The following is a 26,730-nucleotide window of genomic DNA, read 5'->3' as shown; positions in this document are numbered from 1 at the left end:
CCTCAGGTAAACAATGGAGATGGATGGATACTAGTATACTTATGGATGACGAGTGACTGCCGACACAGAGGTAGCTACAGCCGTGGACTACCGTACTGCATCTGCTAGTATAGACTGGATGATAATGATATAAAAAATATATATATATCACTACTGCAGGACAGGTATATATTACATAATGACGGATCTGCTGGACACTGTCAGCAGACTCCTAAACTACTAGTACAGTATGAAGAAGATAGAAAAAAAAACCCACCACAGGTAGGTATACAATTATGGACGAGCACTGCCGACACAGAGGTAGCTACAGCCGTGGACTACCGTACTGCGTCTGCTAGTATAGACTGGATGATAATGATATAAAAAAAATATATATATATCACTACTGCAGGACAGGTATATATTATATAATGACGGACCTGCTGGACACTGTCAGCAGACTCCTAAACTACTAGTATGAAGAAGATAGAAAAAAAAAAGCCCACCACAGGTAGGTATACAATTATGGACGAGCACTGCCGACACAGAGGTAGCTACAGCCGTGGACTACCGTACTGCGTCTGCTAGTATAGACTGGATGATAATGATATAAAAAATATATATATATATCACTACTGCAGGACAGGTATATATTATATAATGACGGACCTGCTGGACACTGTCAGCAGACTCCTAAACTACTAGTATGAAGAAGATAGAAAAAAAAAAAACCCACCACAGGTGGTGGGAGTCCGCTCCGGTGGGGGCACGTCTTCGTCTTTTCAGCCAGGTCTGGATTCATTCTCAAGTGGACCCCTGGGCAATAGACATTGTTTCCCGGCGGTACCAGCTGGAATTCGAAGAGGTGCCCCTTCGCGGGTTTTTCAAATCGGCATTGCCGACTTCTTAAGTAGGGGTAAGGACGTTAACCACCTCGGAACATCCTCCCTTATACGTCACCTGCAGCGCATTCATCATAAGTCAGTGACAAGTTCAAAAACTTTGGGCGACAGCGGAAGCAGTCCACTGACCAGTAAATCCCTTCCTCTTGTAACCAAGCTCACGCAAACCACCCCACCAACTCCCTCAGTGTCAATTTCCTCCTTCCCCAGGAAAGCCAATAGTCCTGCAGGCCATGTCACTGGCAATTCTGACGAGTCCTCTCCTGCCTGGGATTCCTCCGATGCATCCTTGCGTGTAACGCCTACTGCTGCTGGCGCTGCTGTTGTTGCTGCTGGGAGTCGATGGTCATCCCAGAGGGGAAGTCTTAAGACCACTTTTACTACTTCCACCAAGCAATTGACTGTCCAACAGTCCTTTGCGAGGAAGATGAAATATCACAGCAGTCATCCTGCTGCAAAGCGGATAACTGAGGCCTTGGCATCCTGGGCGGTGAGAAACGTGGTTCCGGTATCCATCATTACTGCAGAGCCAACTATAGACTTGTTTGAGGTACTGTGTCCCCGGTACCAAATACCATCTAGGTTCCATTTCTCTAGGCAGGCGATACCGAAAATGTACACAGACCTCAGAAAAAGACTCACCAGTGTCCTAAAAAATGCAGTTGTACCCAATGTCCACTTAACCACGGACATGTTCCCTGTAGTGCACCCAGTCTCCTCTGGGCACAGTATTAAACTGAGGTCTGGAGGAGGGGCATAGAGGGAGGAGCCAGTGCACACCCATGCCTAAAGTACTTTTTAGTGCCCATGTCTCCTGTGGAACCCGTCTAAAATAAGTATTGACCACATCAACATTTTTCTCAGTAAATATATTTGTAATGGGCTATTGTAATTCCATTTTCACCAGCGTCCATACATGCAATCCAAACATGAGAAGAAATCAAACCATAGATGTCCATAAATTAAGTTATGTGTAATAATGTGACATGATACATGGAAAAAGTATTGAACACACTTACTGAAATGTATATAATGCTTTGTACAAAAGTCTTTGACACTGACTGCTTCACGACACCTCCTGTATGCAGAAACTAGTCGCTTGCATTGCTCAGGTGTGGTTTTGGCCCATTCCTCCAAACAGTCTTCAAATCTTGAAGGTTCCGTGGGCCTCTTCTATGAACTCTGATCTTTAGTTCTTTCTATATATTTTCAGTTGGATTCAAGTCAGGTGATTGGTTGGGCCATTCTCACAGCTTTATTTTCTTTCTCTGAAACCAACTCAGAGTGTCATTGGCTGTGTGTTTGGGATGACTGTCTTGCTGAATTGATCACCCTCATTTCATCTTCAGCATCCTGGTAGATGGCAGCAGATTTTTATCAAGAATGTCTCTGTACATTTTTCCATTCATCCTTCCTTCAATCAACCAAAATATGCCATTACTGTATGCTGAAGAACAGCCCCACACCATGATGTTCCTGCCTCCAAACTTCACTGTTGGTATGGTGTTTTTGGGGTGATGTGCATTGCCATTTCTCCTCCAGACATGGGGCCTGATTCAGGTTGGATTGCAAATTCTGTTAAGTAGCAGAATTTGTAATCCATGTGATCACATGCTGGGGGCCGCCATGTGCAGGTCAAGGCCGCCCAGCATGCTGACCCCCGCTGCTCCCCCCCTCGATCAAGCAGAAATTGTGATCCCATTGCAATTTCTGCTTGAACGTAGAGATTAGGGATGCCTCCTGCTGGCGCAGCATGGCTGCACCCGCAAGATGCCCACCGCCATCTTTCTGATTGACAGCCAGAAAATGTAGGCGCATGCGCAGGATGGGCACTGGGCTTTTTTAAGTTTCTGCAAAACTTACAGTGTATTCCTTTCATGCACCTACAAACTCTGTTTAGTTGGAAATTTACTCTAGATCTAGGGCTGATTTATCAATTAGTTTTATCATATGCAACAAGCTGGTTGCTCCATGGTGCTCCAGCCAATCAGCTCCTAACTGCCATGTTTTTGAAAAATTATTGTTGGGAGCTGATTGGCTGGAGCACCATTTATCATATGCAACGACTTTTTAAAACTAAATGTGGGTGATAAAACTCATTGATAAATCAGGCCCTAAGTATGTAAATTGGAGCTAGATTGGTTTGTTGATTGTTACCCTACCCAATAACTTACTGGTATGTGTCTCTGAAGTTTTGTTTTATCAGATTAAACTATAGGGATAGTTCATCAAAACCAATAAAATATCTGATCTGAAATAACTCTCTTCCTGATTTCTTTACATGAAGACTGCTGTTTGCAGCATTAAGAAACATCCAGATTTTCTCACCACTGGTCAGTGGGATGTTGTCACAGAGACTGAAGGAAAGCAGCAGACTCATGTCTTTGATGCTATACTCGTCTGTACTGGCCATCACTCAACTGCAAGTCTACCACTTCACACTTTTCCAGGTATTGCTATACACTGTTAAAGTTACATATGCATGAGTAATATTAGATTAAAGTGCAGTCCTCACATGCATTCTGCTCCTAACCTACCTAAGGTCACTACATTAGGGACACACGTGAATGAGTGTGAGATTAACAACTATTCTCTAATGTCAACGCAGATAGAATATTGACAGTGTATTTTAGAGTTAGGCTGCAGATAGGGTTTGTTAAAGTCAATGTAATAACGCATTGCTGGCCTGCCTACTGTTAAAATTCACAATGTTGATATTCTGGCAATGCCTACATTTGCAGTGTCGACATTGTAAGCATGGACGTGTGAGCAAAAGCCAACAGGGATGTGCCGCTGTAGGACACCCACCCTCTGCTGCATTATGGACTACTCTACCCCCTCCTCCAAGACATAAAGCAAGGCATGGAGGAAGTAGTCTGTGACCTTGCGGAGGGGAGAAGTCCCAAAGTGGCACACCCGTGTCGGCTACTGCACACGTCTATGATTGTAAATGTTGATATTTGACAAGTTGACATGCCATCCTTATCACCATTCTAAATTTTGACATTCAGATCATGCTAACATTCTGGTGTCGATATTCTGAATGTCTACTTTTTTAACCATACACCCCTGAACCCAATGTGTACATTTTCAGTTTCAGTTCTAATTATCTGTATAGAGTGCTTCCTCTTACTTAGTCATTTAATGCTAAGGAAAATACATACAGAACCTATATTTTTTTATTTTTTTTGCTGAGAATACAAATACAGTAAGTAACCAAAAAACTTACTGAAGATAGGAGTCTGCAAACAGTAAAAAATAGGATTTTAATTACATACCTTTTCTCGTAGTCCATTGGCGATACTGGGAATCCAGTTAGTACCATGGGGTATAGACGGGTCCCCTAGGAGCCATGGGCACTTTAAGATATTGATAGTGTGCGCTGGCTCCTCCCTCTATGCCCCTCCTACCAGACTCAGTCTAGGAAACTGTGCCCGAGGAGATGGACATACTTTGAGAGAAGGATATAAAAGGAAAGTGGTGAGATTCCGAACCAGCACACACAAAACAAGAGGAAAGCCATGCTAACCAAACTTGAAACATGAACAGCAACAGTTGAACAAACCAGAAAACTTAACGAAGTAACCGTGCAGGAAGAACGAAGCACAGGGCGGGCGCCCAGTATCCTCTACTGACTACGAGAAAAGGATTTACCGGTAGGTAATTAAAATCCTGTTTTCTCTTACGTCCTAGGGGATACTGGGAATCCATTTAGTACCATGGGGAAGTACTAAAGCTCCCACACCGGGTGGGAAAGTGCTGAGGTTCCTGTAGAACTGATTGGCCAAACTGAAGGTCCTCAGAGGCCAAGGTATCGAACTTGTAAAACTTATCAAACATGTTCGAACCTGACCAAGTAGCTGCTCGGCAGAGCTGTAAAGCTGAGACACCCCGGGCAGCCGCCCAAGAAGAACCCATCAACCTAGTAGAGTGGGCCTGTACAGATTTTTGAACTGCCAAAACTGCCATGGAGTAAGCATGCTGGATAGTGAGCCTGATCCAGCATGCAATTGACTGCTTTGAAGCAGGACACCCAATCTTATTGGGATCATAAAGAACAAACAGCGAGTCCGGTTTTCTGTGAGGAGCTATTCGCATTACATAAACCTTCAAAGTTCTGCTGACGAGTTCTGAGTACAGCTCTGTCCTCATGGAAAATTAGGTAGGGACTCTTATGAGACAATGCCCCTAACTCCGACACACGTCTTGCTGAAGCCAAGGCCAACAGTATGATGATCTTCTACATAAGGTATTTTACATCCACCTCCTGTAACGGTTCAAACCAGTCTGATTGGAGGAACTGCAACACCAAATTGAGATCCCAAGGTGCCATGGGAGGCACAAAGGGAGGTTGGATGTGAAGAACACCTTTCAAAAACGTCTGGACCTCAGGGAGAGAAGCCAATTGTTTCTGAAAGAAAATAGAAAAGTCCGAAATCTGGACTTTTATGGAGCCTAGAGGTAGGCCCACATCCACACCCGACTGCAGAAAAAGCAGGAAATGCCCCAAATGAAATTCCACTGCAGAATATTGTCTGCTCTCACACCAAGAGACGTATTTCTTCCAAATATGGTGGTAATGTTTAGACGTTACCCCCTTCGTGCGTTGGATCATAGTCGGGATGACCTTGTCAGGAATCCCACTCCTGGCTAGAATCAGCCGTTCAACTTCCATGCGGTTAAACATTGCTGCGGTAAGTCTTGATAGACTAACGGGCCCTGTTGCAGAAGATCTTCGTGAAGAGGAAGAGGCCACGGATTTTCGAGGAGCATCTCCAGAAGATCTGCATACCACGCCCTTTGTGGCCAGCCCGGAACAATGAGTATTGCTTGAACCTTTTCCCTTTTTATTAATTTTAGAATTCTTGAGATCAGAGGAAGTGGAGGAAACATGAACACCATCTGGTAGACCCATGGAGTCGTCAGAGCGTCTACCGCCACTGCCTGTGGGTCTCTCGACCTGGAACAATACAGCTTAAACTTCCTGTTGAGACGAGAGGCCATCATGTCAATTTGTGATGTCCCTGCCAATAAGTCAACCACCTGAACACCTCTGGATGAAGGCCACACTCCCCCAGGTGCAGTTCGTGTCTGCTGAGGAAGTTTGCTTCCCAGTTGTCTACTCCCGGAATAAAGACCGCCGACAACACCACGGCGTGTTTTTACGCCCAGAGGAGAATTCTTGACACCTCTGACATTGCGGCTCTGCTTTTCGTTCCGCCCTGTCGGTTTATGTAAGTCACTGCCATCACATTGTCCGACTGGACCTGAATGGCCTGATTTTGAAAAGAGATGAGGCCTGCGTTGTATATAGCCCTGAGTACCAGGATGTTGATTGAAAGGACAACTTCCTGACTTGACCATCTTCCCTGAAACTGCACCCCCTGAGTGACTGCTCCCCAACCTCTGAGACTTGCGTCTGTGGTTAGCAGAATCCAATTCTGAATCTTGAACCATCGACCCTCGACTAGGTGAGAAGTCTGTAGCCACCACAGAAGCAGAAGGGAGATCCTGGCTTTTGGCGACAGATGAATCCTCTGGTGCATGTGAAGATGCGATCAGGACCATTTGTTTAACAGATAGAGCTGGAAGGGCCTTGCATGAAATTTTCCGTACTGAAGCGCCTCGTAAGAGGCCACCATTTTCCCCTGAAGGTGAATGCACAGATGCACTGAACTATCAACTGGATTACCATTGCCTTTTCCAAGGGAAGGAACACCTTCTGAAACTCTGTGTCCAGTACCATTCCCAGGAATGGGAGCCTCCGTGTTGGCTCTAGGTGAGATTTCGGCAGGTTCAGAATCCACCCGTGATCCAGGAGTAGTCTGGTTGAGAGGCCAATGCTGTCCAACAACCACTCCCTGGACGGTGCCTTTATCAGAAGATCGTCCAGGTACGGAATTATGTTCAATCCCTGTTTGCGGAGTAGAAACGTCATCTCTGCCATCACCTTGGTGAACACCCTCGGGGCCGTGGAGAGACCAAATGGCAGGGCCTGGAACTGTTAGTGACAGTCTTGCAGTGCAAACCGTAGGTAAGCCTGATGAGGCGGCCAGATCGGAATGTGAAGGTACGCATCCTTGATATCCACAGACACTAAAAATTCCCCCTCCTCCAGACCTGAGATCACCGCTCTCAGAGACTCCATCTTGAATGTGAACACTCTTAAGTACGGGTTCAACGACTTGAGGTTCAGAATCGGTCTTACCGCACCGCCCGGTTTTGGTACTACTAATAAGTTGGAAAAGTACCCTTTGTTTCACAGGTGGGGTGGAACTGGAACAGTGAACTGAGTCTGTACCAGTTATTGAATGGCATCCTGTAAAGTTATACTTGCCTCTTGTAAAATTGGTAAGCCTGATTTGAAGAATCTATGAGGTGGAAGCTCCTGGAACTCCAGTCTATAGCCCTGGGATATAAGAGCTATGACCGAGGGATCTTGGCATGATCCCTTCCAGACGTGACTGAAGAATTTTAGCCGGGCTCCCACCTGACAGACTTCCAGGCGTCGCTGTCCACCGTCATGGAGAAGGCTTTGAGTAAGCAGATCCGGAGCTCTGTTCCTCTGAACCGGCAGTTGATGGTTTGCGTGGTTTACCTCTAGTGCCTCGGATGGCAGTAGAAAAATCTCTGGCCTTGCCCCTAAACTTGGCAGTCTGAAAGGACTGCAAATTGGGTACTGAGTAGGCCTTCCTGGCAGGGGCGGATCTAGACTTCTCCTATAGGGGGGGCGGTTTTAAAATTAATCTGGACTCCTCCCCCTTCCAGTCCGCTAGGCCGTCGTGATACACAATACATACACTACTAACACACACACGCACCCACACAGACACTAGTGATTCACCATACATACACTACTAACACACACGTGATACACCACACACACACACACACACACACACACACTAATGATACACTACTATAACACACACACACACACACACACACTATTGATACACCATACATACACTACTAACACACACACACACACACACACACACACACACACACTAGTGATACACTACATACACTACTATAACACACACACACACACACACACACACACTATTGATACACCATACATACACTACTGACACACAGACACTAGTGATACACCATACATACACTACTAACACACACACACACTAGTGATACACTACATACACTACTATAACACACACACACACACACACACACACACACACTATTGATACACCATACATACACTACTAACACACAGACACTAGTGATACACCATACATACACTAACACACAGACACTAGTGATACACCATACATACACTACTGACACATAGACACTAGTGATACACCATACATACACTACTAACACACACACACACACACACACACACACACACACACACACACACACTAGTGATACACGGCATACACAACCCCTAGTAACACTCCATGCACATAGACACTAGTGATGTACCATACAGTACATACACAGACACAATAGGATACAGTAGAGTCCCATCCACCCAGTGCTCCTCCATCTGCCGGGAAAGGCCGCCAGTCTCTGCTGCCCTGTCTCTCCGCAGGACAGAACTCCGGCCGCTCTCTCCACACCAGCCTATCGCCTCCCCCTCCTCTCCCCGCCCCTCACCTGTTGTACGTCCTTGCAGTTCCCGATCTGCCAGACATGGCGGCGGCAGCTCCTCCGCACTGAAGGAGCGAACTAGGCTGCGGTGCGGGGAGTTGTGCTGCTGCTGCCACTGGTAGCTGGGGCACACTGGGTGGTCCAGCCCGGCGCCGTCTCAGTTGCCCTGTCAATGCGGCCAGATCCCGATTCCCGGCCATCACACTCAACTTCCCCCATCTCTGCTGCCCGCGGGAACAAGTGGGTGGGTCTAGGTCGCTGAGTTACGGGGGCGATCGCCCTCATCGCCCCCTGCTGGATCCGCCACTGCTTCCTGGTTGGGGGACCTGCAGAAGGAAGATATGTGGACTTACCCGCCGTAGCTTTGGAGATCCATTTGTCTAGTTCATCTCCAAATAAGGCCTCCCCTGTGTAAGGTAGGCCCTCCACGCCTTTCCTGGAGTTAAGTTCATAGGTTAAGTTCAGTGACGGCGTGTAGCATAAATTCCGGGAAGTGTAGAGATGTGCATACACAGAGATTTCAAATGGATCTCTTGCACCAGAAATAGGCAAATGCATGCTGATAATAGTGACAGTGATAATAGTGACTTCCACAAGTGTAGGGATCAGGTTGTACGGTCACATTGATGCGTACATGGCAGCATGTATTTCCATGTATGCAGTGTGAGTACAATTGACTTGTGTGCAGTGGTCGTGTGAACACCTGTATAGGAGTTGTATATGCTTATGAAATGACAGACAGCCTTTAATAAATGTACAGTATCAGGCGTAGTTCTATGCATGAGACAAATTAGAAAAAAAAAATACTAATCCAGATTTTTGGAAAGTCTGACACATTCCAACCAGTAGGCAGTGACGAAGCCCATCTGTAACTCTTCCTATAGGTTACCCACCCATCTGGGATTACTGTGGACAGTCTGGAATTCAGGAAATCTATCCAGAATCTGCATTTTCAGAAATTCTGGATGGGCAATCAGTGTGACACTGTCGTGAAATGTAATTCTTCTTTTCCACACTGTTACTTCACCTGCTCTCCCTGAGGATGATGCCACCTGTCTACACTGCTTCCTGGTTATAGCGCCACTGAGCACCGGGGTGTATGTCATCTTACTCGGCACATTATAATTCCCACCAATATCCTTGCGCTCCAGGCTGCTTCATATAGTTATTATACCTGTTCACCCCCGTGGCTCTATGGTACGTGTTGTACCACCTTGTTAAATAACCATAAAACCTGATTAAGCTGTATTATGTGTGGACTAACTGCCACCAGCACTATTCATCTGTGCAACATTGTACCTCATTTAATAGTGAGCGCTTGTGCGATCACCTGCACAGTTTCCCGATTATCGTGAAACTGCACAAATGCCGGACCCATTCGTCGCATGTGCAGAACGGTTCCTGGATGATAGCAGGCAGCCCTCCGTAAGCCTCTGCCTAATTGACAGCAGAGGTGTTTAGGGTGTATAGGTATTACCAAAGAGAAGATTTTCTGGATATATCAATCAGGCGCAAAAGCACATTGGAATTAAAATCTATTGAAAAGGGTTACACCTTTACACATAATAAAAAAAAAGGTGTTTAGGGGGTGGGCAGGGACAGCCAGTGTTGTTGAGTGGCGATGCCAAGGTCTATGTTTAACGACGCAGATTTCTTGGCCTCGCAAAACCCCCTGTGACGGCCAGTCTGCATAAATTGATGCTTACTCAGCTGCTCATTGGTCGCAATATTAATCCCAGGCTGCAACGCCGGTCGCAGTGCTGGGATTGCAAATGCAGCAAGGAGGTGTTTAACACCTCCTACTGCATTTGCATTTGTGGTGATCGCATTTGCAAATGCAATCACTGCTGACTGAGGGCTATTGTACTCACACTGGCCAAGTGTTTTATCTTCCTCCTTGATAACTATATTTGACACAGTGTCCTTTATAGGCCCATTCCACTGCATTCTGCTAATAGGCTATGAACGACAATGCAGTCGACAAGCCTTAAGGAAATAGGTTATGGACCCCAGTGTACTACCCAGCACAATACTTTGCTATCACTGTCACCTACCTGGACTGCTGCCCGCCTCCTATTATCTGTGGGGTTGTGCATGGCGGACACCAGCTCCAATCACTCTCAAGTGTCTTCCTCCACCTTCCCTTGTTGTCCCCAACCACACACTGCCACCCCATCACCCTCCTCCTTTCTTTCTCACCCCAGATATCTTGTTTACCTCACACTAGCCCCTCCCCCACCACGCACCTCTCTCATCTGTGTGGGGGAGTGGGGGTGTTCGCTAGCCCAATGTACTGTCCTGTTCATGGTACAGATCTTGGAGAGGGGCAGGGGCTAAAGATTGGGAGGAGGGGGGCGTGTAAGGCTGTGGCTGTGTCTAGCAGGCAGCTGCCAGGTAGAGCTATGAGGAAATAGAGCTGTTAGACAGCACGGGTGGTATTCATGTGACCGGCGGTCGGGAGACCGACGATCACATGACCTCCACCAACATTCCGCCCCCTCACTATCCCAACGGTCGGCATGCCGACCAACAGGGACAATTTCCGCTGGTGGGTGTCCACGACACCCATAGAGTGGGAACAGAACCCGTGGCGACCGCAGGTTGCCATCGAGCCTGCAGCGTGGCGAGCTGCACTCGCCCCCCCCCCCCCACGGGGATCCAGGCATCGGTATGCTGCTGGGATCCCGATGTCGGTATTCTGACCATCAGTCTGCCATACCACACCCAGAGAGCACTCTATGGGGGTAATTCTGAGTTGATCGCAGCAGGAACCTTGTTAGCAGTTGGGCAAAACCATGTGCACTGCAGGGGATGCAGATATAACATGTGCAGAGAGAGTTAGATTTGGGTGTAGTGTGTTCAATCTGCAATCTAAATTGTAATTGCAAAGTGTAAAAATAAAGCAGCCAGTATTTACCCTGCACAGAAACAAACTAACCCACCCAAATCTAACTCTCTCTGCAAATGTTATATCTGCCTCCCCTGCAGTGCACATGGGCCCTCATTCCGAGTTGTTCGCTCGGTATTTTTCATCGCATCGCAGTGAAAATCCGCTTAGTACGCATGCGCAATGTTCGCACTGCGACTGCGCCAAGTAACTTTACTATGAAGAAAGTATTTTTACTCACGGCTTTTTCTTCGCTCCGGCGATCGTAATGTGATTGACAGGAAATGGGTGTTACTGGGCGGATACACGGCGTTTCAGGGGCGTGTGGCTGAAAACGCTACCGTTTCCGGGAAAAACGCAGGAGTGGCCGGGGAAACGGTGGGAGTGCCTGGGCGAACGCTGGGTGTGTTTGTGACGTCAACCAGGAACGACAAGCACTGAAATGATCGCACAGGCAGAGTAAGTCTGGAGCTACTCTGAAACTGCTAACTCGTTTGTAATCGCAATATTGCGCGTACGTCGGTCGCAATTTTAAGAAGCTAAGATTCACTCCCAGTAGGCGGCGGCTTAGCGTGTGTAACTCTGCTACATTCGCCTTGCGAGCGAACAACTCGGAATGAGGGCCCTGGTTTTGCCCAACTGCTAACAAAAATCCTGCTGCGATCAACTCAGAATTACCCCCAATAATAGATAACAGGAAAGCAAAAATGACCTTACTGAAGCTGATTAGATCAGCTCTGCTCAATCTCTTTCAGCTGTGATCCCAATGGCCAAATGTAATAAGCAGCAGGTTTGCAATAATCTGAAAACTGATTGGCTTCACTGGCTGTTTGGGGGGTAGTGTCAAAAATACAGTATTTACTGAACCATTGGTTTTGACAGAATTTTTCAAACTACTGCAAACTAAGCCCCTGTTCCACTGCATATTTGCTGTAAGTCAGTGGAAATTGACAAACTGTCCTTTTGTAATGATGCCCCTAATTGACTTGTCAGTGTGACATTGAAGACCCAAAGGAGCTTAGATTCCCAGTTCAATAAATAACACGTCTTACAATCAGTGTATCCCAGGGGTCCGGTCGCAAATGAAGATTAAAGAAAATAATGTTTTATTCCTTCTGTTTTCTCACTGTCATCTGTCGGTGTTCACAGGCATTGACAAGTTCAAAGGCACGTATTTCCACAGTCGTGACTACAAATCAGCAGAACCTTTCAGGAACAAAAGAGTAATAGTGGTTGGTATTGGAAACACAGCAGTGGACCTGGTGGTGGAGCTTAGTGCTGTGGCTAAACAGGTGCGTATTAGAGGAACTAATATGATTACTGCAGGTGCTGCTCTCCCTATAGAGCATAATGCTGCACTGGTTGAGCTAAATTAAGCAAAAAATGTCCTCTGTGATTGGCTATAACCACAGTCCGTTATCTCATCATTGCTGTTTGTGGTTTGAAGCAAAGGCCTCCGATAGGACTTACAGCACATGCATGCGCCTGATGTTGTTTGCCAGTCACATATGTAGTAGGTCAGGTCATAGGAGCCAGCTCTGTAAGTGCTTGTGTCCCCAGTATTTGTGCTGCCACTTTCCGTCTCTGTTTCCTCCTATTTAAAAAAAGGTAAATCACTGATTTCTCCTGCAGTCCCTCCTTTTTCGGCCGTTACCGTGACCCTGTAGTCTGCTGTGGGGCCTGCCATGCCTGCTCTATTAAGATGACATTACCCTATACCATACTTGCCTACCTGACCCTCTCCATGAGGGAGAAAATGCTCTGTTCCTGGACTTTCCTGGTAATGTATGATTGCCATCACCTGTGGTGAAACACCTTTCTTATCAATTAACTAGCTCACCACAGGTGATGGCAATCATACATTACCAGGAAAGTCCAGGAACAGAGCATTTTCTACCTCATGGAGAGGGTCAGGTAGGCAAGTATGCCCTATACCCATACCTCCCAACATGACCCTCTCCAGGAGGGACACAATGCTCTGCTTCAGGACTTTTCTCCTAATTTATGATTGCCAGCACCTGTGTTGAACAGGTTAATGTATAAGAAAGGTGTTTCAGCACAGGTGATGGCAATCATACATTAAGAGGGAAGTCCAGGAGCAGAGCATCCTGTCCCTCCTGGAGAGGGTCATGTTGGGAGGTATGTATACCAGAGTTTCCCAAACTCTTCCATTACAGTCCAGGTTTAAGAATACCCATGCTTGAGCACAGATAACTAACGGGGACATGTACTAAGCAGTGATAAAAGTGGAGAAGTGAGCCAGTGGAGAGGTTGCCCATGGCAACCAATCAACATTGACATAACATTTATAGTTTACATACTATAAAAGTATACAGAGCAGCTGATTGGTTGCCATGGGCAACTTCTCCAGAGGCTCACGTCTCCAATTTTATCACTGCTTAGTACATGTCCCCCTTAATACCTTAGTCAATTTGATTTAACCATCTGGATTCAAGCATAGATATTCTTAAAACCTGAACTGTAATAGCAGAGTTTGGTAAACTCTGCCCTATACACTTCTCAGTGCTCAGTGCTGTGCGCATTTTGAGATGAAGTTACCCTTTACACTTCAGCGATGTCAGTGAGGCATTGCAGAGTTCCTTCAGGTTCTGACTTGGTGTGTAATTGTATGCACAGCTGCTTGCCACACATGCATACATTCGGAGCGTTTTCTACCAGCCGGCAAGCCATGCATTCCCATTGGGCGCCCGCCGGTACATCTGCTGGCTCCTAATACCGTTCCCTGTCCTCCCATCCATAGGACTCCGCTCAGGGGCGGAGTTTTGCAAAAATTATGTGATTACATTGTGGCGTCATTTCATGAAAATCCAGCCTCTGAGTGGAGTGCTATGGGCGGGAGGAGGATCGCAGGCGCGATGGTCAGCAGAGAGTGCTGAATCTCTCCCCAGTGGTCCTGTGTGTCTAAACACAGTGGTCAGGTCTGCCTGGAGAGCGGCATGGGAGAAGACCTCAGAGAAGTGCTGCTGCCTGCCAGGCACCTGCAGTGTTGTTTACTTGCAAGTGGTGCTCCCGGCTGTCTCTGACTCCCCCGAGTCCCCTCCTCCTGCTGACTATGCTGGGTGAGCGGGGCACAAGCAGGGGAGTGAGACAACATGCCTGCAAGTCTAGGGAAAATGCACCGCCCTGGCCAGCCTGGGCCGAACCCCAGTCGCGATCAGAAGAGGAGGACATTCATATAGTTAAAAAAAAAAGTTATTGGGTGTATATTGTTGGAGGGGGTCTTGGAACACAAAATCCTAAAATATGTGTAGGAAGAGATGGGGAGGGAGAGAGCAAAAAAAAACATGTATGCAGTTAGGTTTTGGCTGCATAATATGGTGCAAGGGGCATTACTGTGTGGGGCTTAATATGGTGGAATTTTATTTTTTTTCCGTGTGGTGGCCGAGGTCTGTTGGTGTAGGGTCAAAAACTGGGCTGTAAGGTAGTCTTTTCCTGCAAGGCCATGCCCATTTTAGGAAGACCACACCCATTTAGCAAGGCCACGCTCCCTCACCAGGATCGCGCACAAATTTGTGTTTTTTTTATATCTAGGAAGTTGGGGGGGGGGGGGGGGGTAAGACAACACATTTTTTTATGTCAGTGTGGGGGTAGGGGGGCGCATATTTAAATCTCGCACTGGGAGCCGAATTGTATAGAAACAGCCCCGCGCAACTGAAGGGGTAGCAGTGTTTTTGCCTGTGCTTCACAACATGCCCAAAATGAAAAATGCGCCATATGAACAGTGGGGCAGATGTATTAAGCCTGGGGAAGGGATGAAGATGTGATAAAGCAGTGATAAGTGGAAGGTGATAACGCACCAGCCAGTCATTATGGATTTGAAAAATGACAGTTAGGAGCTGACTGGCTGGTGAGTTATCACCTTGGACTTATCACTCCTTTATCACTTCTTTATCCCTTCTCCAGGCTTAATGCATCTGCCCCATTAAGTGTAGCTGTAACATGCAGCAATACACCATGGGACATAATGCAGGCACATTGTTAATAGACCCCTATAAAATAAATATATAATATGTAGTTTTGTATGAACTGTGTAGATTGGTAGTAACTGGTCAGAAAAGCATAAGGAGGTTAAAAAGATGGCTTGGAATTTTATTTTGATAAGTTTATCTAAAGGGGTGACATTTCAAGGAACACGTGGAAGCCAGGACAAAATGCTTGTTGTTTGACAAAGGGAATTCCAGAGAGTGGGTGTAACAAGTGCTGCAAATAGATCGGCTGGGCATTGCCACTAGAGGGGTTGTTCTAAAAGGGGAGGGGTGGGAAGTGTCACATGGTCATGCCCCAATGTGAAACTGGGGACCTTTGAAAAAACTGCTTGCATAACCGGACATGGCCAAGCTATTTTGTGAGCGTGGTTACACCTCCCTGGAAAGCCCAAGCCACTCTAGGCCCAGGTACTCTTCACCTATTGGTGCCTCTGAGTGCACCCCAGAAAAATGGAAGCAAGTAACTATTGTGGATGATAGTCAAAGAATTTTGGACAGAGTATTGAAAGAGACATATGTTGCTGCAGTTCTGTTACTGGCTTTGTATGTTAATAATTTTATATTTGATTTGGTAAAATATAGACAACTAATATAGGGACTGACATAGCAGATTGGCAATAGAAGAACATTTTGCAAGAAAAAGTCGTCTAGCTGCTGAATTCAATTAGATTGTAGGGGTGTTAGTCAGTTTAGGGGAAAAGCAGCAATGATACTATTGCAATTATCAATGCGGGAGATATTGAGTGCATGAATTAAAGTTTTTGCAGTGTCTTGTGTCAGTATGTACATATTCTGGAAATTACTCTCACATGTAAGTAGCATGATTTTGATACTGTACAGACTTGGGGTGGGGAACAAATCACTATTCTGAGCCACACAGGGCTGCTATCAGAAATGATGGAGCCTGTACTGACAAACACTGCCCAATAGCCACTATACACTGCCCCATAGCCACACGCATACACTGCCCTATAGCCACACACACACACACACACACACACACACACACACACACACACACACACACACACACACACACACACTGCCCCGTAGACACACACACACTGCCCCATAGTGGCAGCTCCTGATTGGCTGCCAGTCCACGAGCTCCCATTGGCTCTCAGCTGGCAATAAAATAGGATTTTAATATCTACCGGTAAATCCTTTTCTCCTAGTCCGTAGAGGATGCCGGGGTCCACTTCAGTACCATGGGGAATAGACGGTCCTGCAGGAGCCATGGGCACTTTAAGACTTTTCAAGGGTGTGAACTGGCTCCTCCCTCTATGCCCCTCCTCCAGACCTCAGTTATAGGAACTGTGCCCAGGGAGACGGACATTTCGAGGAAAGGATTTAGTTTTATACTAATGGTGAGATTCATACCAGCTCACACCTCAACCATGCCGCACAACATGGCATTCAACATGACACACGCACACAGGCATGAACCATTTACAGCAACATGCTGAAAACAAATGAAACACAACTTGTGTAACTATAAAGAACAAACTGCAGGTAAAGTACGCACTGGGTCGGGTGTCCAGCATCCTCTACGGACTAGAAGAAAAGGATTTACCGGTAGGTATTAAAATCCTATTTTGTCATACGTCCTAGAGGATGCTGGGGTCCACTTCAGTACCATGGGGTTATACAAAAGCTCCAGTACAGGCGGGAGAGTGCGGATGACCCTGCAGCACCGATTGACCAAACTTGAGGTCCTCATCGGCCAAAGTGTCAAACTTATAAAATTTAGAAAATCTGTTTGACCCTGACCAAGTAGCTGCTCGGCAAAGTTGTAAAGCCGAGACGCCCCGGGCAGCCGCCCAGGATGAGCCCACTTTCCTAGTAGAATGGGCCTTCACCGACTTCGGTACCGGCAAGCCTGCCGTAGAATGAGCATGCTGAATTGTCCCTCTGGTCCAGCACGCAATAGTCTGCTTAGAAGCAGGACACCCTATCTTGCTGGGAGCATACAGGACAAACAGGGCCTTTGTTTTTTGTAATTGAGCTGTTCTTGCGACATAAATCTTCAAAGCTCTAACCACATCTAGAGACTGTGACTCAGTGAAAGTGTCAGTAGCTACTGGCACCACAATAGGTTGGTTTATGTGGAAGGACGAAACCACCTTTGGATGAAATTGTTGACGAGTTCTTAACTCTGCCCTATCTTCATGGAAGACAAGGCCCCCAACTCAGACACCCGTCTTGCGGATGCCAAGGCCAAAAGCATCACCACTTTCCAAGTGAGAAACTTCAATTCTATCTCCTGCAGAGGTTTAAACCAATCTGATTGAAGGAACTGCAACACCACATTAAGGTCCCATGGTGCCACTGGAGGCACAAATGGAGGCTGGATGTGCAGAACCCCTTTCACGAACGTCTGAACTTCTGGAAAGGAGGCCAATTGTTTTTGAAAGAAAACTGATAAGGCTGAAATCTGGACCTTGATTGATCCCAATCTAAGGCCCGCATCCACACCAGCCTGCAGAAAATGGAGAAAACGTCTCAACTCAAACTCTTTTGTAGGAGCCTTCTTGGATTCACACCAAGACACATATTTTCTCCAAATACGATGGTAATTTTAGACGTTACTCCTTTCCTGGCCTGAATAAGAGTGGGGATGACTTCCTTGGGAATACCCTTTTGGGCTAGGATCCGACGCTCAACAGCCATGCCGTCAAACGTAGCCGCGGTAAGTCTTGATACACACACGGCCCCTGCTGTAGTAGGTCCTCTCAAGGAGGAAGAGGCCAAGGATCTTCTATGAGCAACTCCTGAAGATCTGGATACCAAGCCCGCCTTGGCCAGTCTGGGGCAATGAAGATTGCTCAAACTCTTGTTCTTATTATTATTGAGAACTTTTGGAATCCGTGGAAGTGGAGGGAAAACATATACCGACCGAAACACCCACTGGGTCACCAGTGCATCCACTGCTATTGCTTGAGGGTCTCTCGACCTGGAACAATATCTCTGAAGCTTCTTGTTTAGACGAGATGCCATCATGTCTACTTGAGGAACTCCCCAAAGACTTGTCACCTCTGCGAAGACTTCTTGGTGGAGGCCCCACTCTCCTGGATGGTGATAATGTCAAATATTACCTTAAATCATAAAGCTATACCGCTAAACTCACTATTACCGTGAAGCCGCTATGGCCGCTAGACTTATTACACACACTACGTACTAAGTACGCTATTGGCGTACAGAGTACCGTATTGATATGCTCTTAGCGTATCAGACGCTGTGCCGTGGGCACGACGCACACGTGGCACGTACGCACACGGATTCACGCTACGTACTAAGTACGCTATTGGCGTACTGAGTAACGTATTGATACGCCCTTAGCGTATCAGACGCCGTGCCGTGGGTACAACGTACACGCGGTGCGGACGCACACAGATTGATATACAGTAAACCTTAAGTAATAAAACAATGTAAGGATATGCTTATACTTTAAACCTTAGCAGCCTATTACTGCAACGATGTAATACCTTAAAACCTAAAGTAGCGCTGGCGGTATGAAGTACCCGCAGTGCTTACACCTTAACAATGCTTATACACCTTGTAACGATTAATACGCTATGAAAGCCCTTTGCAGGAAAGTGAAAACACAACACCGGTTCGTGGTAAACCACTGGGCTCTAACACCGCAGTGGATTATTCAGAGAAAAGGGGTAAACAGATACAAGTTATACACTACAGGCTAACAAGGAAATCTAAACAGAATAATAGAGAATAATGGCTACAGAGAATATACATACGTGGGGAATCGTTCGCAAGCGCGTCCTGGACCAGTCCTCAGCTATCAGGGAGAAAGCCTTCAGAGTCTTGTGTCCGGCCAGGCAACAGTGGTCTTTTTATACACAACATGCATACAAAATACAATGGTCACTGTAATCTCATTGTTCATTGGACACAGGGATGTGTCCTTACATTACAGCAAAGGTCATAGGTGGATTTGAATAGGTAGGCGATGCCTTTTCCCAACTGCTCTTGTGGGTGGTATCCTCGGGATTCCCGCCGCATGTGTAATTTACAGCAAATACAGTTAATGTTCATAATCTACTTCTGTACATAACTATACGCAGGAGCAAGCGATCTTTTCCTAACTAACACCGGAATGTTACTCTTAAAATACCCTACAGCTGGATACTAGACATCACCTACCAACCTTTATCTGACCCTTCCTATCATGCAAAGACGAATCTCTCTGTCCAGGAACTGTTTAAACTAACATTACTCGCTGACATGATCTAAGGGAACTATATCTACAAAATGCACTATTCGGGTTAAATATGCTATGTTCGAGTCGCACGCTACACGCTCACAAACTCCACCGTAAATACACATATCATGCGCACGAGTCGCCGGAGCGTCTCTCACGCAACTTGCGGATATGTGTACGCACAGGGGACCGGGTGCACGAGCAGCGTGCATGTGCATGAGGGGTTAGTACAAGGGATATGTATTACAATATTTTTCGACTTTGACAATGGAGATCGTGTCTGCTGAGGAAGTCTGCTTCCCAGTTGTCTACTCCCGGAATGAAAATTGCTGACAGAGCTCTAACATGTCTTTCTGCCCAGAGGAGAATCCTTGTCACCTCTGCCATTGCCGCTCTGCTTTTCGTTCCGCTTTGCCTGTTTATGTACACGACTGCTGTTACATTGTCCGACTGGATCAGCACGGGATCTTGAAGATGATGTACCGCTTGTAGAAGGCCATTGTAAATGGCTCTCAATTCCAGAATGTTTATGTGAAGGCAGGCTTCCTGACTTGACCATTTTCCTTGGAAGCTTTACCCCTGTGTGACAACTCCCCAGCCTCAGAGACTTGCATCCGTGGTTACTAGGACCCAGTCGTGAATCCCAAACCTGCGTCCCTCTAGTAGGTGAGAACTGTGTAGCCACCACAGGAGCGAAATCCTGGCTTTGGGGGCCAGGATTATTTTCCGGTGCATGTGTAGGTGGGATCTGGACCACTTGTCCAACAGGTCCCACTGGAATACTCTGGATCGACACGCTTGTTGGTTTCAATATTTGTTTGACCATTTTCTGGATTTCCAGAGCCTTTTCAACTGGAAGAAATACTCTCCGTACTTCTGTGTCCAGAATCATCCCTAAAAAGGACAATCTTGTCGTTGGTTCCAACTGCGACTTTGGAAAATTCATGATCCAACCGTGTTGTTGGAGTATTGACAAGGAGAGTGCGATGTTATCCACCAACTGTTCCCTGGACCTTGCTTTTATCAGGAGATCGTCCAGATAAGAAATTATATTGACTCCTTTTTAACAAAGGAGGACCATCATCTCCGCCATCACCTTGGTGAATACCCTCGGTGCCGTGGAGAGTCTGAACGGCAACGTCTGAAACGGGTAATGGCAATCCTGTACTGCGAATCTCAGAAAAGCTTGGTGAGGAGGATAAATGGGAACATGCAAGTAAGCATGATTTATGTCTACTGACACCATGAATTCCCCTCTTCCAAACTGGAAATCACTAACCTCAGGGATTCCATTTTGAACTTGAACCTTTTCAGGTAGAGATTCAGATTTTTCAGGTTTAAAATCGGTCTGACCGAGCCATCCGGCTTCGAAACTACGAAGAGGCTTGAATAAAAAACCTTCTCCTTACCGTGCCAAGGGTACCAGGACAATGACCTGATCCTGACATAATTTTTGAATTGCCGTTGTTACTGCCTCTCTTCCCGGAAGAGAAGCTGGCAAGGTCAATTTGAAAAATCGTCATGGGGGGACGTCTTGAAACTCTAGTTTGTACTCATGGGACACTATTTGAAAGACCCATTGGTCCAGGCCAGATTGAATCCAGATTTGGCTAAAAAGTTTCAGACTTGCTCCCACCCGAGCGGGGAACCTTTGGCCTTTTTTTATTTTGTTGGGCCGAAAGGACTGTATGTGAGAGTGATGGGTATTCTTAAACCTGGACTGTAATGGAAGAGTTTGGGAAACTCTGGTATACATACCTCCCAACATGACCCTCTCCAGGAGGGACAGGATGCTCTGCTCCTGGACTTCCCTCTTAATGTATGATTGCCATCACCTGTGCTGAAACACCTTTCTTATACATTAACCTGTTCAACACAGGTGCTGGCAATCATAAATTAGGAGAAAAGTCCTGAAGCAGAGCATTGTGTCCCTCCTGGAGAGGGTCATGTTGGGAGGTATGGGTATAGGGCATACTTGCCTACCTGACCCTCTCCATGAGGTAGAAAATGCTCTGTTCCTGGACTTTCCTGGTAATGTATGATTGCCATCACCTGTGGTGAGCTAGTTAATTGATAAGAAAGGTGTTTCACCACAGGTGATGGCAATCATACATTACCAGGAAAGTCCAGGAACAGAGCATTTTCTCCCTCATGGAGAGGGTCAGGTAGGCAAGTATGGATGAGAGCTAGAATTTGATAGCTTCCTGAAGGTTTATTGAATGTAGTGTATTTATAAGAAAAGAGTGGTCAACAGGGTAAAAGATATACAAGTACTAAAGCCATATATTCAGCCACCCTGCACAGTGTTTGCAGCTTATCCTGGTATCACCTGTTTCACATAAGAATAGTTTCATTTATGTGAATTGTGTACCAGCCTGCAGCGTTAACATTAACCATGCTATCAATTGTTCTATGACTTCAAAGAGAACTATTTTGTCTGCAGATTTGTAGTGTGGCCTTTTCTGTGTACTTGTAAAACCATTTGTGATCTATTGTGTCTGGTAACTGAAGGGGAGATTTATAACACCTTATAAAAAGGACAAGCAGAGGTGTTTCCCATAGCAACCAATCTGAATATAGCTACTGTATCATTTTATGGAATGTACGAGTTATGGGCCCTACACACTGGGCAATAATACTGAAAGATATGAACGATCTCGTTCATTAATGAACGAGATACTGTTCATATCTTTCAGTGTGGAGGCACCAGCGATGAACGATGCGCGGCCCCGCGCTCGTTCATCGCTGGTGCCCCGTCGCTTGTGCATGGAGGCCAATATGGACGATCTCGGCCATATTTGCCTGCACTGCTATGGAGCCGGGTGGCGGGGGGAGTAAAGAAACTTCACTCCCCTGTCACTGCCCCCCCACTGCTGGGTCGCCTGTCAGCAGTATCCGCCGTCGGGCAGCTCGGCGGCGGATCGCAAAGTGTGTAGGGCCCATTAAAGATAGCTAGCATCTGATTGGTGTCTATGGACAACACCCCTACATGTCCTCCCAGGACATGCAGTCAGGGAAGGTAGAGCCTCACCTGTCATGCTTCCTGTCAGACTCCACAGTTTTGACTATAAAATTATTAGAATATATAATATTATAAATATTCTACTAATATTCAAAGTCAAATGTCACCAAAACTTCTGTGCTGCAGGGTAAGAAACCAAAGACAGGCAGTGACCAGCTCTGCCTTCCCTGCACCAGACAGTGCCTGGAGCTGGGGCCGGGTCAAGGTGCAGGTGCATTAATGATCAACAGAAAAAGAAACAAAGTGAGGCTGTATTAGGTCTGCCTCCCCAGTGTTCCCCACCCCCTTCCCATGCTGCAGATGAAAGAGCCAGCCCTGTGGACAGCCCAGTGCTGTTGTCAAGTGGGGGTGGGGGCAACTGTTACATTGTGCCCCCCATTCTATGTATTACCCTGTGCCGTGCATTACCCTGTGACCTCTGTGCCATCTGTTACCTTGTGCCCCCCCATTATATGTATACCCTGTGCCGAACTTTGTCATGGGTTGACCTGTGTCATTTGTTACATTGTGCCCCCCTTGTACCCCCATTCTATGTATTACCCTGTGCCCAACTGTCATGTGTTGTCCTGAGTCCCCCTGTGCCTTGCATTACCCTGTGACCCCTGTGCCATCTGTTACCTTGTCCCCCCATGTGCTATGTATTGCCTTAAGCCATGTGTTACCTCCTGTGCCCCTGTTACATTGTGCCCGCTGTGCAGTGTGTTACCCTGTGCCCCGTTCTGTGTATTACTCTTTGCCATGTGTTACCCTGTACCCAACTTTGCCATGTGTTGCCCACTGTGCCATGTGTTACTCTGTGCCCCCTCTGTGCTATTGATTACCCTATGGTACACTGTGGAGGCAGTGTGATCTGTGAGGAGGGCAGCTGTGTGGAGGCAGTGTGATCTGTGAGGAGGGCAGCTGTGTGGAGGCAGTGTGATCTGTGAGGAGGTGGGGGGCTGTGTGGAGGCAGTGTGATCTATGAGGAGGTGGGGGGCTGTGTGGAGACAGTGTGATGTGTGGGGAGGGGGGTTGTGTGGAGACAGTGTGATGTGTGGGGAGGGGGGCTGTGTGGAGGCAGTGTGATCTGTGAGGAGGGGGCTGTTTGGAGGCATTGTGGTGTGTGTGAGGAGGGGGGCTGTGTGGGGGCATTGTGAGGTGTGATCTGTGAGGAGGGGGGTTGCGTGGAGGCAGTGTGATCTCTGAGGAGGGCAGTGGCGGATTTAGCGGGGGGCGATCAGGGCGAACGCCCCCCCTACATATACCGGCAGCGGGATGGAGGCCGGGTCCCGCTGCGGTATTGGGAACGGGTTGGAGAGCGGTGCAGCACGGCGGGGGACGAGGAGAGAGAGGAGCGTCCTGACGCGCGTACAGTGACCTCTGATCTGAGCACGCCCCCTCCTTCCTGTACGCGCGTCAGGGCGCTCTCTCTCTGTCTTCGTCCTCTGCCTCGCTGCACCGCTCGGAACCCGTTCCCAATATCGCGGCGGGACCCGGCCTCCATCAATGATTAGGTGTGTGTGTGTGTGTGTGTGTGTTGTGTGTGTGTGTCCCATTTCTCCCCCCTCCTCTCTTCTCCCAGCATTGTGTCCCTGCATTCTGTTGCCTCATTCAGTGTGCTATAATGTGCACTTCGGCTCATACAGTGTGCTATAAAGTGAATTTTGGCTCATACAGTGTGCTATAATGTGCACTTCGGCTCATACAGTGTGCTATAACATTGGCTCATACAGTGTGCTATAACGTTGGCTCATACAGTGTGCTATAAAGTGAATTTTGGCTCATACAGTGTGCTATAAAGTGAATTTTGGCTCATACAGTGTGCTATAAAGTGAATTTTGGCTCATACAGTGTGCTATAACATTGGCTCATACAGTGTGCTATAACGTTGGCTCATACAGTGTGCTATAAAGTGAATTTTGGCTCATACAGTGTGCTATAAAGTGAATTTTGGCTCATACAGTGTGCTATAATGTGCACTTCGGCTCATACAGTGTGCTATAACATTGGCTCTTACAGTGTGCTATAACGTTGGCTCATACAGTGTGCTATAAAGTGAATTTTGGCTCATACAGTGTGCTATAAAGTGAATTTTGGCTCATACAGTGTGCTATAAAGTGAATTTTGGCTCATACAGTGTGCTATAACATTGGCTCATACAGTGTGCTATAAAGTGAATTTTGGCTCATACAGTGTGCTATAACATTGGCTCATACAGTGTGCTATAACGTTGGCTCATACAGTGTGCTATAAAGTGAATTTTGGCTCATACAGTGTGCTATAAAGTGAATTTTGGCTCATACAGTGTGCTATAACGTTGGCTCATACAGTGTGCTATAAAGTGAATTTTGGCTCATACAGTGTGCTATAAAGTGAATTTTGGCTCATACAGTGTGCTATAACATTGGCTCATACAGTGTGCTATAACGTTGGCTCATACAGTGTGCTATAAAGTGAATTTTGGCTCATACAGTGTGCTATAAAGTGAATTTTGGCTCATACAGTTTGCTATAACATTGGCTCATACAGTGTGCTATAACGTTGGCTCATACAGTGTGCTATAAAGTGAATTTTGGCTCATACAGTGTGCTATAAAGTGAATTTTGGCTCATACAGTGTGCTATAAAGTGAATTTTGGCTCATACAGTGTGCTATAACGTTGGCTCATACAGTGTGCTATAAAGTGAATTTTGGCTCATACAGTGTGCTATAATGTGCACTTCGTCTCATACAGTGTGCTGTAACATTGGCTCATACAGTGTGCTATAAAGTGAATTTTGGCTCATACAGTGTGCTATAAAGTGAATTTTGGCTCATACAGTGTGCTATAATGTGCACTTCGTCTCATACAGTGTGCTATAACGTTGGCTCATACAGTGTGCTATAAAGTGAATTTTGGCTCATACAGTGTGCTATAATGTGCACTTCGTCTCATACAGTGTGCTATAACGTTGGCTCATACAGTGTGCTATAAAGTGAATTTTGGCTCATACAGTGTGCTATAAAGTGAATTTTGGCTCATACAGTGTGCTATAAAGTGAATTTTGGCTCATACAGTGTGCTATAAAGTGAATTTTGGCTCATACAGTGTGCTATAAAGTGAATTTTGGCTCATACAGTGTGCTATAAAGTGAATTTTGGCTCATACAGTGTGCTATAAAGTGAATTTTGGCTCATACAGTGTGCTATAACGTTGGCTCATACAGTGTGCTATAAAGTGAATTTTGGCTCATACAGTGTGCTATAACGTTGGCTCATACAGTGTGCTATAATGTGAATTTCAGCTCATACAGTGTGCTTCAATGTTGAATTTCTTTGTAAGAATATCCTAATGTCTATCCCATGCATGTTTAAATTGCCCTACTGTCTTATCCTCTACCACCCCTGATGGAAGGAATGGCGATTTGGCAGTCTGTATCACCAGTGCGCAGGGTTCTCTCCACTAACTGGCAACATTTTATTAGTAATGGCAACAATAGGAAATTTTAGAAGCGAACGGGAAGGGCATTACTAAGTGGGAGGGGCTATGATTAGGGGGAGGAGTCATAATTCTTAAACCGCCCCCCCTAAAAGTTAAGTCTAGATCCGCCACTGGAGGAGGGGGGCTGTGTGGAGGCAATGTGATCTGTGGGGAGGGGGGCTGTGTGGAGGCAGTGTGATCTGTGAGGAGGGGGGCTGTGTGGAGGCAGTGTGATCTGTGGGGAGGGGGGCTGTGTGGAGGCAGCGTGATCTGTGGGGAGGGGAGCTGTGTTGAAGCAGTATGATCTGTAAGAAGGGAAGGCTGCGTGGAGGCAGTGAGATCTGTGAGAAGGAGGGCTGTGTGGAGGCAGTGTGATCTGAGAGGAGGGGAGCTGTGTGGAGGCAGCATGATCTGTGAGGAGGGGGGCTGTGTGGAGGCAGTATGATCTGTGAGAAGGGAAGGCTGTGTGGAGGCATTGCGATCTGTGAGGAGGGGAGCTGTGTGGGAGCAGTGTGATCTATGAGAAGGGGGCTGTGTGGAGGCAGTGTGATCTGTGAGAAGGGGGCTATGTGGTGGCAGTGTGATCTGTGGGGAGGGGGGCTGTGTGGAGGCAGTGTGAACTGTGGGGAGGGGGGCTGTGTGGAGGCAGCGT

The 26,730-nt window shown here is 46.8% G+C and overlaps 1 protein-coding gene across 1 annotated transcript in view; it reads left to right on the top strand.

Moving 5' to 3' along the window:
• The window catches only part of LOC134957832 (flavin-containing monooxygenase 5-like), an 89,328-nt gene that overhangs the window by 49,289 nt on the left and 13,309 nt on the right, over window positions 1–26,730 (top strand). The window contains exons 4-5 of the mRNA XM_063940031.1: window positions 3,169–3,331; window positions 12,541–12,683. Of these exons, the coding sequence (XP_063796101.1) occupies window positions 3,169–3,331; window positions 12,541–12,683 (306 nt within the window). The remainder of the gene's footprint in view (window positions 1–3,168; window positions 3,332–12,540; window positions 12,684–26,730) is intronic.

The sequence above is a fragment of the Pseudophryne corroboree genome, chromosome 9, assembly GCF_028390025.1.
Source record: "Pseudophryne corroboree isolate aPseCor3 chromosome 9, aPseCor3.hap2, whole genome shotgun sequence".
Taxonomy (NCBI): Eukaryota; Metazoa; Chordata; class Amphibia; order Anura; family Myobatrachidae; genus Pseudophryne; species Pseudophryne corroboree.
Note: the sequence above shows the minus strand (reverse complement) of the source record. Positions and strands in the feature narration are given on the sequence as shown.